The 18188-nt window shown below is 40.5% G+C and overlaps 2 protein-coding genes across 2 annotated transcripts; both read left to right on the top strand.

Annotated features, from left to right (window-relative positions):
- Nucleotides 33–2191, top strand: LOC104759774 (pentatricopeptide repeat-containing protein At1g43980, mitochondrial). The gene has a single exon (XM_010482660.2). The coding sequence runs from the start codon at nt 101–103 to the stop codon at nt 2000–2002; it is 1902 nt and encodes a 633-aa protein (XP_010480962.2). The 5' UTR covers nt 33–100; the 3' UTR covers nt 2003–2191.
- Nucleotides 9215–12335, top strand: LOC104759772 (subtilisin-like protease SBT3.11). The gene is made up of 9 exons (XM_010482659.2): nt 9215–9319; nt 9417–9508; nt 9600–9697; nt 9795–9950; nt 10027–10697; nt 10811–11088; nt 11185–11299; nt 11395–11587; nt 11764–12335. Exons 1-9 carry the CDS (start codon nt 9215–9217, stop codon nt 12333–12335), a joined length of 2280 nt encoding a protein of 759 aa, XP_010480961.2.

Raw genomic sequence — 18188 nt, 5'->3', positions numbered from 1 at the left:
AAAAAAAAAAAAAAAAAAGTGTTTGTAAACTTAAAGAAATATCAGAGGTTTGTAATTTTAAAGTGATTCAAACAAAACAAACCAGAGTGTCCGCACATGTATGTTCCAACTGCTCCGACGAGCTCATGGACTTTGCATGCCGTCTTCTTTCTACTTGTCGCGTCTCGTAGACCGCTCTTTGCTCTCAAAGTGTCCGACTTTAGCCAGAGTCGTCCATGCCCAGCTCCTCAAAGTTGGATTTATACCCAATACTTTTTGGGGAAATCGCTGTCTTCAACTCTACTTCAAGTCCGGATCTGTCTTCGATGCTTTTCAACTGTTCGAGGATATTCCTGATAAGAACACTATATCCTGGAACGTTTCCCTGAAGGGTTTGTTGAAAAATGGTTATCACAACTATGCACTTGACCTGTTCGATGAAATGCCTGAGCGAGATGTTGTTAGCTGGAACACAATGATTTCAGGGTTGGCTTCTTGTGGGTTTCCGGAATATGGGATGAGGGTTTTCTTGGATATGCAGAGTTGGGTTATTCGACCGACTGAGTTCACGTTTTCGATTCTGGCTTCTCTAGTTTCTTGTGTTAGCCATGGGGAGCAGATTCATGGTAATGCTATTTGCAGTGGCGTGAGTAAGTCTAATTTGGTGGTGTGGAATTCATTCATGGATATGTATAGAAGAATAGGAGTTTTTGATTATGCTTTATCAGTGTTTTTAACTATGGAGGATAGAGATGTTATCTCGTGGAACTGTTTGATTTTGTGTTGTTCTGATTCTGGTGACAAAGAAGTGGCTTTGGATCAGTTTGGTTTGATGAGGGAAATGGGGAATCAACCAGACGAGTACACAGTTTCAACGGTTGTGTCTATATGCTCGGATTTACGAGATTTGTGCAAGGGTAAGCAGGCTATTGCTCTTTGCATCAAGATGGGGGTTTTATCTAACACCATTGTTTTAGGAGCTGGGATTGACATGTTTTCCAAATGCAACAGATTGGATGATTCGGTTAAGCTTTTCAGAGAGTTGGAGAAATGGGATTCAGTGTTATGCAACTCCATGATCGGTAGCTATTCGTGGCATGGTTTTGGAGAAGATGCTCTCAGGCTCTTTATTGTTGCCATGAGGCAGAGCATTAGGCCCGATAAGTTCACGCTCAGTAGTGTTTTGAGCTCGATGAATGCTGTGATGCTAGATCACGGAGCACAAGTTCATTCTTTGGCTATCAAGTTAGGGTTTGATGAGGACACGGCAGCAGCCACCTCACTCATGGAGATGTACTTTAAAGCCGGTTTAATTGATTCAGCAATGAGAGTGTTTGCCACAACAGATGGAAAAGATCTGATCTTTTGGAACACAGTGATAATGGGCTTGGCGAGAAACAGCAGAGCAGCTCAGTCACTTGCTGTTTTCAATCAATTGCTGATGAACCGAGGTCTGAAACCGGATAGAGTGACTTTTATGGGTATCTTGATAGCTTGTTGTTATGCCGGCTTTGTTAACGAAGGAATTCAGATATTCTCTTCAATGGTAAAGACTCATGGAGTTAATCCCGGGAACGAGCATTATGCCAGTATAATCGAATTGCTTTGCAGAGCAGGTATGATCATTGAGGCAAAGGACATTGCCGACAAGATACCTTTTAAAACAAGCTCTCCTATCTGGGAACCGATTCTCTGTGCATCTCTGGATCTTGGAGACACGAGACTCGCTGAGACTATGGCGAAAACAATGTTAGAATCTGAACCAAAGTCATCGTTTCCGTATCTGGTTTTGATCAAGTTATACGAGATGACATGGCGCTGGGAAAATTCAGTGAAGATAAGATACGCCATGAATGAACAGAAGATCAAATCGGCTCAAGGATCGAGCAAGATCGGTATAAAGAGCAGCGTGTACAGCTTCGAAGCTGACCAGTTGCAAATTCATGGAGGTCAAGATACTTGCGCAGTCTTGGACTTATTGTCTTGGGACTTTGTTGATCAGAAAATTCATTGGTCTGCATAACATTCTTACTAACAAGATTACATTTAGTAGTAAGTGATTTTTTCATCTACTTTAACCCCAGGGCTCAGGCTGTATCCATTAATCATGGAATACTTCAATATTTTTTCCACGATATGAAAAGGTTAAATATACTGCACAGTACATTGATGTATCGAGATATCAATTTGATTATAAGAAAAAAAAATTTGTTGTCAATCTTGTTAAGGGTCTCTATGACTTTCACTTTCTTTTTCTAGGACAAGTTGAATTCTGTAGAGTCACGTCGTATGTTCTTGTTTTGTTTTATTTCAATTTCTTGATTTAGTAGTTGATGCTGTTTAAGTGTTTATGGTATTAGAAATTTTGAAAATTTTGAGAAATTTGTAATGTTTAACATTTTTAATTTTCTGTCTAGTTCTAGTCATCTAGGACTCAAATGTTATCGGACTCGCAATCAAATATCAAACATTCTTCGTCACTGGATATAAAAAAAATTCCTTTATGCAACTCTCTAATCTCATCCAGACTCATATCAGTTCTTGTTGTAAATAATTATTATTCACCAATCTTACCTTGTGAACCAAATCTGTTACAGGAAATTCCCAGGTGAGTGATTTGAATAAATTGGAGGGTATTATGCGAATAAAGGAGTTTTTGGAGGTTTGTTTAATAAAGTCTGAAGGGGAATAAAAAGGTGACGCGTTTCTTCAGCAGAATAACGACACGTAATGTCGGTGTTTTTGGAGTGGAGTGAGCACGTGATCAGAGTGAGGAAGGACGAAGGCTTAAAACAGAGTGAAGGGTCGTCATTGTGGATCATTACGAAATTTGTTAAGAAGTTGGATTTTGTAATCGTCTCTCTCTTTTCTCTGTATCGGTGTTGAGCTCTTGTTTATTGGAGTGGTTTCTTGTTTATCAAACTCTTGTAAGCTTGAGGACTGGATCTTTGTTTCTTTACAAACATTGGTTCATTTGTCGAATAGTTCTAATAAAATCTCATTTTTCCGTTATCAAAGGTATCAGAGCTAAACGACCTCGGATCTATGGCGGAAACTCGTTCGCAATCGATTCTGAAGGAGACGGTGGCTCGCGAGGCTGGTGTGGTGGTTCGCGAGACGGAGGAAGTGCTCAGTTCTCAGATCTGTCAAGTGATTTCGAAAACTGAGGCACTGGAGGAGAAGCTGATGGATCAAAACAAAAAGATCGACAAGAATATCGAGGATATGTTCACGGCGATTCGCTTGTTGTCGAGCTCCAATGAGATGGGTAAGGAACCGGTTCAGGTGGATCTGGTGCGAGATCTGAGTCCACCTCGGGCGTCGACGTCTCAGAATGTTGGAGCGGAGACGAGGAGAGTTGTGGAAGATGAACGAGACAAGCCTCAGGAGTCCCATGGTGGAATAACTCGACTCGGTAAGCTCGATTTTCCCCGGTTTGATGGTAGTGGAGTTAAGGAATGGTTGTTCAAGGTCGAGGAATTTTTTGAGTTAGATGATACACCACAGTCGAGGAAAATAAGAACTGCAGCGATGCATTTTGATGGTCATGCTGCTCACTGGCACCAAGCGTTGGTGCAGTCGAATCTGTACTATCATCTGCTTCGAGATTGGGACTCATACAAGATGAAGCTCAAGGAGAGGTTTGATGATGTACTGGAGGATCCGATAGCCGAGCTCAAGCGTTTACATGAGACTGATGGCATTGTTGACTATCATCAAAAATTTGAGTTGCTGCGTACGAGGGTGAATATGTCTGAGGATTATTTGGTAAGCGCCTATCTTGCTGGCCTCCGTATGGACACGCAGATGCATGTAAGGATGTTTCAGCCGCAAACTGTTCATCACTGCTTGATGTTGGGTAGGCTTTATGAAAAAGCTCACCCCTGCAAGACCAATCAACCTAGTGGAGTGGTGAATAAACCTTCAGGGGGACAGAATTATACCAACAAGGGCTTATTGGGAGCGGTTCCAAAGAAGGAGTATCAGACCGAGAAGAAGACTGGAGAAAAGAGTGATAATTTAGGTGCTAAGAAGTTTCTATCCAACGCTGAGATGAGCGAAAGGAGAGCCAAAGGACTCTGCTACTTCTGTGACGAAAAGTATACCCCGGATCACTACTTGAAGCACAAAAAGCAGCAGTTATTCCTGATTGAAGTAGAGGAGGGATATGAGTCTGAGTCTGATGAGGAGGAGAGTGATGAGGAAAGGCGGGTTACTCCTCGGGTATCGGTGAGTGCAGTTTCTGGTGTTCAGGAGTATGATACGATGAGGGTTAAAGGTATGTATGGAAAGAAGATAATCTTTATGTTGGTAGATACAGGATCCACGCATAACTTCATGGATCCTAGGTCTGCAGAGAAGTTGGGCTGTTCAGTTGATATCTCCTTGATGTCTCGGGTGATGGTGGCTGATGGTAGAAAGTTAGACGTGAGTGGAGCAGTCAATGGATTTCAGTGGAAACTACAGAACACGACTTTCACTGATGACTTCATGCTGATTCCGTTGGGTGGCTAAGATATGGTACTTGGTATTCAGTGGTTACAAACTCTGGGGGTCATATCTTGGGAGTTCAACAAGTTAGAGATGAGTTTCAAATATGGAAATGATCATGTAATACGTGCTAAAAAACTTAAGAAGATAAGAGAGAGTGAGGCACAAATCTCCATGATCTACACCACTGAAGCAGGTCAGTTAGATGAAATGAGTTTGAATATGGTGGCAAGTGATACACCACAACAGGAAGGAGTAAGTGAGATTGAATCAGTAATTCAGGAGTTTGGCAAACTGTTCAAAGAACCGACTGCACTACCGCCTTTCAGGAAGAATCACAATCACAAGATTCCTCTCAAGGAAGGTGTGGACCCGGTGAATAAGCGTCCATATCGTTATGCGGTGCAACAGAAGAATGAAATAGATCAATTGGTGGGAGAGATGCTTCAAGCAGGGACCATACAAGGAAGCTCAAGCCCTTATGCATCCCCGGTGGTATTGGTGAAAAAGAAAGATGGGACTTGGAGGTTGTGTGTGGATTATAGAGGGTTGAATGAGCAAACTGTGAAGGACAGGTTCCCTATCCCACTGATTGAGGATCTCTTAGATGAACTGGGAGGGTCTAGTGTTTACTCGAAGATTGACTTAAGGGCCGGGTATCATCAGGTGCGAATGGAGACTGACGACGTGTATAAGACAGCATTCAAAACGCATAGCGGTCACTATGAATATCTGGTAATGCCGTTTGGTCTTACGAATGCCCCTGCTACATTCCAGAACTTAATGAATACGGTGTTCAAGCCTTACCTGAGAAAGTTTGTGCTCATCTTCTTTGATGACATCCTCGTCTATAGTGCAACCTTGGAAGAGCACATAAATCATTTGCGAACAGTGTTTAAGTTGATGGAGGATAATCATTTGTTTGCAAAGAGAAGCAAGTGCAACTTCGCGGTTGATAAAGTCGAATATTTGGGGCATTACATTGAAGGTAAAGGGGTTTCAACTGATCCTAGTAAGGTGGCAGCGGTATCGGCTTGGCCAGTTCCTGTTACTCTTAAACAGCTTCGCGGGTTCCTGGGCCTAGCTGGTTACTACAGGCGTTTTGTTAAGAATTTTGGTTCGATAGCACGCCCATTAACAGCACTAACGAAGAAAGATGCGTTTCTGTGGTCGGAGGAAGCACAGAGTGCATTCGACAGTCTGAAGAAGGCTTTGTGCAAAGCACCAGTATTGTCATTACCACGTTTTGACAGACCATTTGTGGTGGAAACGGATGCTAGTTCACAAGGGATAGGAGCAGTGCTGATGCAGGACGGTCATCCGTTAGCCTACATAAGTCGACACTTAAAAGGGAAGCAGCTACACCTCTCCATTTACGAAAAGGAATTGTTAGCAGTGGTATTTGCGGTACAGAAGTGGCGACATTATCTGCTATCAAGTCATTTTGTAATTAAAACTGATCAGCGCAGTCTGAAGTACCTCCTCGAGCAGCGGTTGAACACACCTATTCAACAGCAGTGGTTACCTAAGCTCTTGGAATTTGATTATGAGATCCAGTATAAGGAAGGTAAGGAGAACTTAGTTGTGGATGCGTTGTCTCGTATGGAGGGATCAGAGATTCTGCACATGGCCTTGACGGTGGTTGAATGTGACCTTTTGCAGACCATACAACAACAGTACGAAGAAGATGTTGACCTTAAGGCAGTGATTGATGACTTACAAAGGGATAATAGCTCTCGGAAACACTATGCGTGGGGCCAGGGTATTTTGAGGAGGAAGAATAAGATCGTGGTTCCTGCAACGGGTGGGGTGCGAGAGAAGATACTGCAGTGGCTTCATTGCTCGGGCAGTGGGGGTCATTCGGGGCGAGATGCAACCCATCATCGCACCAAAAGCTTGTTTTACTGGAAGGGAATGTCAAAGGATATCCAGGAGTTTATTCGAAGTTGTGAAGTCTGTCAGAGGTGCAAGTATGAAACGGTGGCTTCACCGGGGCTGTTACAACCTCTTCCTGTTCCGGAGGCCATTTGGTCAGACATCTCGATGGATTTTATTGATGGTCTACCAGTGTCTGCGGGAAAGTCAGTTATTTTTGTGGTGGTCGACAGGCTGAGCAAGGCGGCGCATTTCATTGCATTAGCTCACCCCTATTCGGCACTAACAGTGGCTCAGGCTTTCATGGATAACGTCTTTAAGCTTCACGGATGCCCGCAGTCTATTGTCAGTGATCGTGACACAGTCTTTTTGAGCAGTTTCTGGAAGGAGTTGTTTACTCTGCAGGGAGTAGCATTGCAGTGTTCCAGTGCGTATCACCCTCAAAGCGATGGTCAGACGGAGGTGGTGAACCGTTGTTTGGAAACATATTTGCGTTGCATGAGCAGTGACCGACCGCAGGAGTGGACCAAATGGTTGTCATTGGCAGAGTTCTGGTACAATACTACGTATCACTCTGCTACTCAAGTATCGCCATTTGAGGTGGTCTACGGTAGACAACCTCCCATTCATTTGCCATATCTACCAGGGGAGTCTAAGGTGGAGTCTGTAGCTCGCAGTTTGCAGGATCGTGAGAATATGATATTGTTGTTGAAGTTTCATCTGATGCGAGCTCAGACCAGGATGAAGGAACTTGCTGATAAACATCGCTCAGAAAGAAGTTTTGAAATCGGAGATTATGTGTTTGTTAAGCTGCAACCGTATAGACAACAATCAGTGGTGATGCGGGGGAATGATAAGTTGGCTCCGAAATATTACGGTCCGTATAAGGTGATTGACCGTTGTGGGAAGGTCGCGTATAAATTGCAGTTGCCACAAGGATCTCTGGTGCATCCAGTCTTTCATGTTTCTCAACTCAAGGTGCTAGTGGGGAACTTTCATACATCGACTGAGTTACCTACTTCAGTAAGTGATGTGTTTGCGAAGGAACCAAAGAAGATTCTTGAAAGACAAATGGTCAAGCGCCAGGGTAGAGCTGTCACTAAGGTTTTGGTTAAATGGTCTAATGAAGGGGAGGAAAATGCTACCTGGGAGTTCCTGTTTGATTTGCAGAAGCGCTATCCATCCTTTCAACCTTGAGGACAAGGTTCTTTGAAAGGGGGAGTTTNTTGTAATGTTTAACATTTTTAATTTTCTGTCTAGTTCTAGTCATCTAGGACTCAAATGTTATCGGACTCGCAATCAAATATCAAACATTCTTCGTCACTGGATATAAAAAAAATTCCTTTATGCAACTCTCTAATCTCATCCAGACTCATATCAGTTCTTGTTGTAAATAATTATTATTCACCAATCTTACCTTGTGAACCAAATCTGTTACAGGAAATTCCCAGGTGAGTGATTTGAATAAATTGGAGGGTATTATGCGAATAAAGGAGTTTTTGGAGGTTTGTTTAATAAAGTCTGAAGGGGAATAAAAAGGTGACGCGTTTCTTCAGCAGAATAACGACACGTAATGTCGGTGTTTTTGGAGTGGAGTGAGCACGTGATCAGAGTGAGGAAGGACGAAGGCTTAAAACATAGTGAAGGGTCGTCATTGTGGATCATTACGAAATTTGTTAAGAAGTTGGATTTTGTAATCGTTTCTCTCTTTTCTCTGTATCGGTGTTGAGCTCTTGTTTATTGGAGTGGTTTCTTGTTTATCAAACTCTTGTAAGCTTGAGGACTGGATCTTTGTTTCTTTACAAACATTGGTTCATTTGTCGAATAGTTCTAATAAAATCTCATTTTTCCGTTATCAAAATCCCAAGTCCCCTCCATCATCAAAAATCCATGATTGAGCATTGGTTACATAATCTGTAGAATCGAGATATCACAAGGAGTATATATATCGTGTTAAGGAGGATTTCAACAAATGTCGAAAATATTGTCTACGTACATTAGAAAAGCGATCAAGTGATTCATACAGTAGTTCATATTTAAAAAGAATTGCTTAGGTCTTTTAGCGAAAAAATTTATCAACTATTCCATATTTTTTTCATAATTGGCCTTATCTATCTATATGAAGAAGCTATCTATTTTTCATATATATAGTCTATTTCCTTATTTTTCGTTTTCCCTCTTTCCACGGATTCTTAATTTATCTTCGTAGTTTGGCTCTACGACATCTCGTTTCTACATGTAGGTCGGTGTTGAACCCATCATGCTGATATTCATGACCAGATTTACGGTTTATTCGATTTACTACGTAAACACACCCTAAAAAAGTTTTGCTATTACCCATATATAAATGTATGGTTACATGTTTGATATCTTGTTTTGCATGTTTTACAGGTTTTACCTAGTTGGTTTTTCTTGCTCTTTCTTTATATAGTATACATCACCAAAAATATTAACTTTGTATAACAACTGTTAAAATTTTTTAACATACCCATAATATGACTACTCAAACAATAATTTTTATGCAATATAACCTCAAAAGATTAGAAAGCATTTGCTTAATCTAGAATAAGTTACAGTTTAAAAACAAAACCACAAACTCATAAAACTCTATTATTAGATATGGTAACGACGAAATAGAGAACAATAGAATATATTGTTGTACATTAAGCCAATATCAGAAGAGTAGTTAAGTTTTACAACCTAATAATGTCAACATTAGTTTAAGTCGTTTTAGAAGGTAATTATAATTAGTTATGAGACAGAATGCTGATATATATAAGAGAACATTCATTTGCAAAATATATTCAAGAAAACAAATAACTGTGAGACTTCGATCTCTTCTGAATTTTTTTCCCTGCCGGTGAGAACGATGAGCTCTCGGGTCTCATGGTGGGTTTTTTGGGTAATGAGTGTTGTGGTGATTCTTAACGTGGAGTTTAATATTGTGGAAGGAGGAGCCTATGAAGAGACTAAGGTATATTCGTGAAAAATCTCTTAATTACTTAATAATGGAAAAGACAAATTTTTGGGTAAAGGAATGATGAATGTGCATTACTAATACATATATATAGGTCCACATAGTATACCTTGGAGAAAAGGAGCATAATGATCCTGAGCTTGTAACGGCCTCGCATCTCAGCATGTTAGAATCCCTACTTGGAAGGTACCAACAAATCCTATTTAGATAAGTACAACAGTATGTTGTTGAAAATAAAACAAACACAATAACGGGTTGTGGATATATATGGTTACAGCAAAAAGGACGCTAGTGAGTCCATTGTCCATAGTTATCGGCATGGTTTCTCCGGATTTGCTGCCCATCTTACAGATGCCCAAGCCAAAAAAATCTCAGGTGTGTGTACATATGAATAAGCATTTCTAGAGATATACTAAAGCAAATTAGATAAATTTTAATTAATTAACGATTTAATCTTCATTATTATGAATAGAGCATCCAAATGTAGTTCAAGTAACGCCCAATACTTACTATGAGCTGCAAACAACAAGGACATTTGATTATTTGGGGCTTTCTCATAGTACACCTAAAGGACTTCTTCGTGATGCCAAGATGGGCGAAGACATCATCATTGGTGTCTTGGACTCTGGTACGTTTGATATTAATTTTGCATGGAGATTTCTCCAAATAAAAGATAGTTTGACACAACTTGTACGTGTTCGTAGGTGTTTGGCCAGAGTCAGAGTCATTCAATGACAAAGGCTTAGGGCCAATCCCACAACGTTGGAAAGGGATGTGCGTAGACGGTGAAGATTTTGACTCGAAGAAGCATTGCAACAGGAAGTTGATAGGAGCGAGGTATTACATGGAAAGCCTATTCCGAAAGAACAAAACAGATAGCAGAATACCGGACACGGAGTACATGTCCGCAAGGGAAGCGTTGCCTCACGGTACCCATGTGGCCTCGACAGCCGGGGGATCCTTCGTTTCAAATGTGAGTGTAAATGGGTTTGGAGTGGGCACAATAAGAGGCGGAGCTCCTGGTGCTCGTATCGCTGTCTACAAAGTGTGTTGGCAAAGAGTAGACGGAAGTTGCGCGAGCGCAGAAATAATCAAAGCAATGGACGATGCCATAGCAGATGGGGTGGACTTGATAACAATATCAATAGGCAGGCCTAACCCTACGCTGACTGAACTTGATTTATATAATCAAATCTCGTATGGAGCATTCCATGCAGTCGCCAATGGCATTCCAGTGCTCAGTGCGGGTGGTAACTATGGGCCTGATGATTATTCAGTCCAGAACATAGCTCCATGGATCATAACAGTGGCTGCCACTAGTCTAGACCGGTGGTATTCCACACCTTTGACACTAGGCAACAACATGACCTTAATGGTAAAACCAAACCAACAAAATTAAACTAGTGTATATGTATAATTGATTCTCTTTTGACATCAATATATATATATATATATATATGTGAGCTTTCTAAATCTTTTACTATGTAGGCTCGGAGCGCGTACAAGGGTAAGGAGATCCAAGCAGAACTAATGTTCGTGTATAGCGCAAACGAGATGACAAGTGCGGCAAAGGGAAAAGTGGTGCTAGCTTTCCCGACTGAAAGTGAATTGACAGATTATGTGTCTAACCTTTCAAATGTGCAAGCAGAGGGTCTAATCTTTGCCACCAAGAGAGAGGATGATTTGAAAGTCTCTGAAGGTATCGCCATGATCACGGTCGACTATGAACAAGGATCTACCATGTTCAAGTACATAAGAACCACTAGGTAATTTTATAACTAGTACTTAATTCGACCTTTCGTATTATTATTATTTGCATGGTATTGAGTATATATATATTTTTAAAAATTTCTTGATTACAGTTCGCCCACCATAAAAATAAGCTCTGCAGTCACGCTTAATGGACCACTTGTAGCCACTAAGGTTGCTGAATTCTCAGGAAGAGGACCCAATCCCGTATCTCCATATGTTCTCAAGGTAATAACTTAGTAATGATCAAACAAATAATAAACATAAATCCAATTCTAGCAATATTTATTTTCTCATCACATAGCAACATTATATTTTTGCAGCCCGATATAGCAGCTCCAGGTGTTGGCATAGTGGCTGCGAGTACCCCAGAAAAAATGGGTGCCGAGGAAGGATTCTATGCTGAGTCGGGAACTTCAATGGCAACACCTGTGGTCGCTGGTTTAGTTGCGCTACTTAGAGCTGTGCATCCTGACTGGTCTCCGGCCGCGCTTAAGTCAGCTCTCGTCACCACAGGTAACTATCTAAGAATTCTTTAGTTGTATTTTCTAGTTTTTGTTCAACAACAAGCATTACAAATTTGAAGGTTAATTGTGACATAACATAATAACAATAGTAATACATACCAAATTAAAATATTGATTCAAAATATGTTGTGATCTAATTAACTTACTCATTCTTAACTGGTTAAGCTTCCAAGACGGATCCCTACGGAGAACCTATATTTTCGGAAGGACTAACACGAAAACTAGCTGATCCTTTTGATTTCGGAGGAGGATTAGTTAGCCCAAACAAAGCAGCCGACCCTGGTCTTGTCTTTGACGCAGGTGCAGAAGACTATAGACTTTTTTTATGTGCTTCTAATTATGATGAGATGCACATCACCAAAATATCAAGAACAAATACGTTATATCGATGTCCTAGTCCAAGGCCTTCTATGCTTGATCTCAATTTGCCTTCCATCACAATTCCATTCCTTAAGGAAGATGTGACTCTCACGAGAACCGTCACCAACGTTGGACCCGTTGACTCCGTCTATAAACTCATCGTCGAGCCTCCATTGGGTGTCAAAATATCTGTCACACCCAACACATTGTTGTTCAACTCAAATGTCAAAAAAATTAGCTTCAAGGTTACTGTCTCCACAACTCACAAATCCAATTCGATTTATTATTTTGGGAGCTTGACTTGGACTGATGGCTCTCACAACGTCACTATCCCATTATCTGTCAGAACTCAAATGTTGATGTATTTCAGCTATTGATTTTTCATTTTGTTTTCCAGTATCATTTTGTCTTATTAACCCAAAGTTGTGTGTGTGTAATAAAATTCTATATATGTAATTAGGGAGTTTTTTTTTTGGTAAGGTATATTATTAGGCAATCTGCTCTCCATTTAGAATGTCCAAATCATCAAAATTAGGAAAATAACATTAAACTAAAATTAATGATATAACTAATTCACACATTTTCTATTATTTCATCATTCTATATATTCACACACTTTTCTAGTAATTTGGTTAAAAAATATTGTACTTAAAAAAAGAGCCTTAAAAAAATTTCAAAAACGAAATAATAAAATACAACACCAAAATTTTATAAAACAAACATGTAAACAGAGATAGGATGCATATAAAATTAGACTTCTACCTAAATATATATTCAATGGAATTTGTTTTTCAATAGTTCCAAACTACTTAGCATAAAATATTTAAATTTATTTAGAGATAGTGCAAAATCGTAAAAGGATTTTAATTACAATAAGAACATTATTTTCAAATGAAAATATGCATAATTCACAACATAACCTAACACTAATAAAATCATATATACATAAGTAGAGAGTTTTATCTCTATGTAAAGTGTCCAACATCATCAAAATCAGGAAAAAAAAAACTAAAGTTAATTATATTATAATTATTTTATTTCCCTGTACTATATTGATTAGTTTTCGCCATCCATTTAAAAATATTTAAAGATATTAAAATACTTTATTTTCTAATTAGTTATTTGATTTTTATGTATATAATGTTAAATAATGTAAATATAAAATAAAATTTGGTTGGGGGGAGGGGGGAGAAATACATCAAACATTATTGGATATCACCTTAAGGACATAGGAAAAATTGCAACATCGATGAATGAATAATTACAATAGAAAAAACAAAGAATTATTGCTTTTATTTTTTGGTGATGTTAAATATGTTATATATAGAAGATTAAAATTAATTTTTATTTAAAATAAGAATTATTAATTAATGAAAATATCATTAATATTTACAGCAAAATTAAATGATCCATGATGTTTTGTTGATTTGTGAATGTAAATGGGTGATTTAGCAGATATCCCGGTTTAAACTAAAAAGGATATACCAAATAGTCCATAATTCGGCCCAGAGTTGTAAACCCGATAACCTCGGTACCGCCTTAAATGAAGAAAGAAAAAGATAAGACTGCATCCAAGAGAATATACAGCAAATTGAAGATTTTCTCTCTCAAGAAATATAGACAAAGAACATATTTTAAACCATCTCTCAATATAAATAGAGAGGCACCTCTTTAAAGGAAAGAGGAAAAAATACAAGGGGCAACTCCCACAAAATACACAAAACACCGTTTTTGATAATATGAACAACAAATGACTTTATTCTTTTTTCATAGTTCTATAGGCACGTTTCACGAATGAAGCTACAAATGAATTAACAGTCCGGTATGGCAAAGCACAGCCCAGCTAGGTTCGGCGCATGTGGGAACCTTCCATCTTCTTCCTACACACTTTTCAAATTAGAAGAGTGTCAAACCATATATAAAGGAGTGAAAAACATTCCCCATATTTTATGTGCGACATATTTCCAAACATCACAAGTAGCTCACTTCACACCCTTGTTTCTCATATAAATTAATTCCATTTTGGACGTATGAATATACCATCTTGTAGTACTTGTTACCAGCTTTCCATTGCACAATGGACCCAAAAATTCTGTTTAAACATTTGGCCGGAAAGTCGCTGGAAAGTCACTTTCACAAAACCTGCGATTTTCAAAAACTTTATTTCTGAAATTCAGTTCCAACACAAGAAATATAAAACAATCATTATTTTATGAAAGAATTATTCAGATTTTATCCAAAAGTTAGTTTATTTCTAATATGAATACATTTTCTAAAAATTACTCATATATTTAGTGTCCTGGGTGTAATTACAATTTACCCCTTAGATTTTTTTTTTATTTTGATTAAAAATAATTAAAAATATACATCAGCAAATTAAAATACACGTCATCCTCTATAATCCACGTCACAAACCGGAAAAAAAAAACTTAACGGCTGAGTTATAGTATTTACGAAAAATGAAAGGTTTTGTCGATTCATATGACGGCTGAGTTATAATGTTTTGTGACTGAGTTATCACAATAAATAATCTGAAAGCAAACAGTTGATTTATATTACTTGACGGCTAGGTTATAGTATTTACAGGGAAAACGAAAGGTCTCGTCAATTAATATGACGGCTGAGTTATAATGCTTGATGCCTGAATTATTACACAAAATAAAAAAAAATGTATTACAATAATACTACATCGGACAAGCTTTTGCATTGTGCCCAACTTGTTTACATCGAGAACATGCGTTTAGCTCATGGGTTAACGCGTTCAATCCGGAGTCATCAAAAACAAGCTTCACAAGCTTGTCGTGTGTTGTTTCTGCATCTATCAGCACAATTCTACACCCTCTATCGTCGTTGTTAAATATATATTTGTGTTTCTTTACACAATTACCAGAAACAACAATTAGCAGAACTGGACCCATGTGTAACATTCGCGAACCAAAAATTGGTTTTTGGAGATGGGTGTCGATCGACACCAAGGGGGTGTCGGTCGACACCACTAATTTTCGGTTCGACCAGATTGAGTTTTTAATCATTTTGGTTCGGTTTGGTTTTGGGAAACCATTGAACCGGGTTATTTAAGTGGAAATCGATGAAAGGAAGGGTTTTGGCTTTTGTCTTGTAAGCAGTTTATCGTTTTTGAGAAAAGAAAGGGAGAAAAAGTGTTCTTAAGCTTTTGGGAAGAGATTGAGAGATTCCTTGAGAGATTTGGAGCTAGGAAAGAGTGAGAAGCTTGCTAGGAGGGTTGGATTCGTTGCTATTGGTCTGAATCTTCCTGCAAAGAGGTGAGTGCATGACCATGGCTTATCTAAGCTAAGATCTCTAGTTTTTATGTGATTTGGTGCTTATGTGGTTGTTTCTTTGAGTTCTCTATGGTATTTCGTCGCTGCTTTGGCTGGGTTTGGCTTCTGGGAAGGCATGGAGCGGATTGGAGAAGAGTGGAGGCGAGATTCGGAGTTTTTGATCAAAGGTAATTGCTGCTCGGCATCGGTGTCGGTCGACACCAGTTGGGGTGTCGGTCGACACCAACGCGAGGACGGCTCGAGACCTTGGCGAGTGTCGATCGACACCATGTGGAGGTGTCGGTCGACACAAACTAGGGTTTTTGGGAGTGTCGGGCAAGGTGTCGGTCGACACCAGTATGGTGTCGGTCGACACCAGATTGTCAGTATCGATCGACACCATCTAGTGTCGGTCGACACCCTTCTTTCTGCTACGACGGATGTTGCATGCTTTGTGTATTGCCTGGTTTGTTTTATTGATTGTTGATTGTGGCATGTAGAGATCTTATTGCTTGTGTGTATAGCCCAGTAGATGGGAGGATTGCCTCACTGAGTGTTTATCAAATATTCATGCATCTCAATTTGTGTTTGTGGTGCAGGTAAAGGCAAAGTGTGATCGTGGAATCAAGGCAATGAAGAGGAGGATGTTCTAGGGACTCGATTGGATGTTGTCTGGCATTGCTAGGTTGCTAGAGTTGAGTAATTAGAAGCATTGTTAGGTTGCTGGTTTCATGTTTCTTGTTGTTTGGTATTGGAATATTGCTTATGCTATAATATTGGACTATTATTGGATTATTATTGGATTATTATTGGATTATTATTGGATTATTATTGGATTATTATTGGATATTGGTATGGTTATTCCGTTGTTGATTGTGAATGTGGTTAGGTGGCTAGTGGATATGGTACCACTAGTTGTAGTTTATTTATATATATATTATTTATTATTTATTAAAAAAAAGGTTGGTCCTTTCATTTTGGTATCAGAGCCCTTACGGTTCTAGGTTTGGGTTCACTAGGTTTCTGTTGTGATGTTTGGGATTGCATGTCTTGATTGATTATATGAGTTAGTCAATTGTGTGTGGCATGGATTCCTAGAACATCCTCTTCGAACCGACTGTGTGATTCCAGGGTGAGTTTATGTTTCTGTGTTATAATAGAAATTGTTTGCTTAGTCTTCTGTTCATGGTAGTGCAGATGGCTAGAGATGATGCTGTTGCTGGTCGTGGTAGTGGACGCGGACGTGGTCGTGGTAGGGGCAGAGTCCCAGAGGCTAGTGAGGCCGAGGACCAGAGTGTGACAGTTGAGGGTGTTGGCGAGTCGCAGGATGTTCCGGGGGATTCAGTGAGTTTGGCCGGAGGGGGCGGTGTTGATGCTCCAGTGGCTGATGATGCTAGGGCTCTAGGTGTGGGAGTTCCAGCGAGAGGAGTCCCTGGTACTGACTTTGCGGCTATGCTAGCACAGGTGTTGGAGCGGTTACCACCAGTGGTACCGGCTCAGGCTCGGGTAGTGCCACCAGTGGTGGCGGAGGAAAGGCAGCCAGTGGCTGCAGATGTGAGAGTTCATGGACGTTATTTGTCTATGCTCAAGGAGATGAGGGGTCTTTCACTGAGAAGGTTTTTGGTGGTACAGATCCTACTATTGCGGATGCGTGGAGGACGAGTGTGGAACATAACTTCCATACTCTGAGATGTCCTGAGGAGTTTTGGGTGGAAATAGGGGTCTACCATTTGAGTGGTGATGCTGAGTTGTGGTGGAGATCAGTGGCTGCTAGGAGAGTGCAGCAGGAGATGACTTGGGCTGACTTCATCTTGGAGTTCAACCGCAAGTATTTTCCTAGAGAGGCATTGGACCGGTTGGATGTGTAGTTCTTTCAGTTATCTCAGGGGACACGGTCAGTGCGGGAGCTGGACTTGGAGTTCAGTCGACTTCTATGTTATGGGGGTCGGGCTATGGAGCCTGAGGAGGCTCAGATCAGGAGGTTTTTGAGGGCTCTACGTGATGATTTGAGAGTTCACTGTAGAGGGCGGAGGTATGCTACGCGTACAGAGCTGGTTGAGACTGCAGCAGAGATTGAGGAGGATATCCGTGCATAGACAGTGGCGGTTAGTCCAACAGTTCAGCCTAGTAAGGCTTAGCAGCAGGGTGGTTCTAGCAGGGGCGGTAGGCCTGCACAGGGAACCAAGAGGAGGTGGGAGGCTACGCAGACGCAGAGTGGTGCGAGTTGCTTCAAGTGTGGGAGCAAGGATCACAAGGTTGCTAGTTGTCCCAAGAGGAGTGCTCCGACGACGGGGCCTCAGGTATGTTATCATTGTAGGGAGACAGGGCACATCAGGCCCTTTTGTCCCAAGTTGCCGCCGGCAGCGTTGCAGCAGGTGCAGCCTGGAGGTCAGCAGGTGGCACGGATTGAGCAGGCACCACGGGTTTACACGATAGCAGAGACTGGTGGAACCAGTGCCGGGGCGATCACATGTATAATTTATGGTACTTAAAATTTGTGAATTTTAGTAGATTCAGATTTTATGTTTTTCCTACGATAAAGTGGTAGGTTCTCAACACATGAGGTTTGTGTAGGACCTTGTTGGTGGGCGGGTTTAAGTCCCATGTTATGTTTGATTCTGGAGCTTCTCATAGCTTCATTACTCCGGAGTGTGCAAAGAGTGCGGGAATCAGAAAGGATCCCGGAGAGCCTATAGGATTTGTCAGAGTTGCTGGAGGCAAGTTCCTGAGAGTTATTGGACGAGCTAGGGGAGTTGATATTCAGATTGTAGGAGAGTCGTGGCCAGCGGATTTGCTTATTAGTCCAGTGGAGTTGTATGATGTTATTCTCGGGATGGATTGGTTGCATCGGCATATGGTGCATTTGGATTGCCATCAGGGTAGAGTGGAGTTTGAGCGTCCAGGAGGGAAGTTGGTTTTTCAGGGTATTAGACCGACTTCGGGGAGTCTCGT

The sequence above is a fragment of the Camelina sativa genome, chromosome 17, assembly GCF_000633955.1.
Source record: "Camelina sativa cultivar DH55 chromosome 17, Cs, whole genome shotgun sequence".
NCBI classification, from domain to species: domain Eukaryota; kingdom Viridiplantae; phylum Streptophyta; class Magnoliopsida; order Brassicales; family Brassicaceae; genus Camelina; species Camelina sativa.
This window is presented reverse-complemented; position numbering and strand designations above follow the sequence as displayed.

What these genes read in the sequence shown, in the direction of transcription:
- LOC104759774 (XM_010482660.2), top strand. Translation starts at nt 101, where the DNA reads ATGTTCCAACTGCTCCGACGAGCTCATGGACTTTGCATGCCGTCTTCT.
- LOC104759772 (XM_010482659.2), top strand. Translation starts at nt 9,215, where the DNA reads ATGAGCTCTCGGGTCTCATGGTGGGTTTTTTGGGTAATGAGTGTTGTG. An exon ending in GAGCCTATGAAGAGACTAAG is followed by an intron (nt 9,320 to 9,416) that starts GTATATTCGTGA and finishes ACATATATATAG; the next exon opens with GTCCACATAGTATACCTTGG. An exon ending in CCAAGCCAAAAAAATCTCAG is followed by an intron (nt 9,698 to 9,794) that starts GTGTGTGTACAT and finishes TATTATGAATAG; the next exon opens with AGCATCCAAATGTAGTTCAA.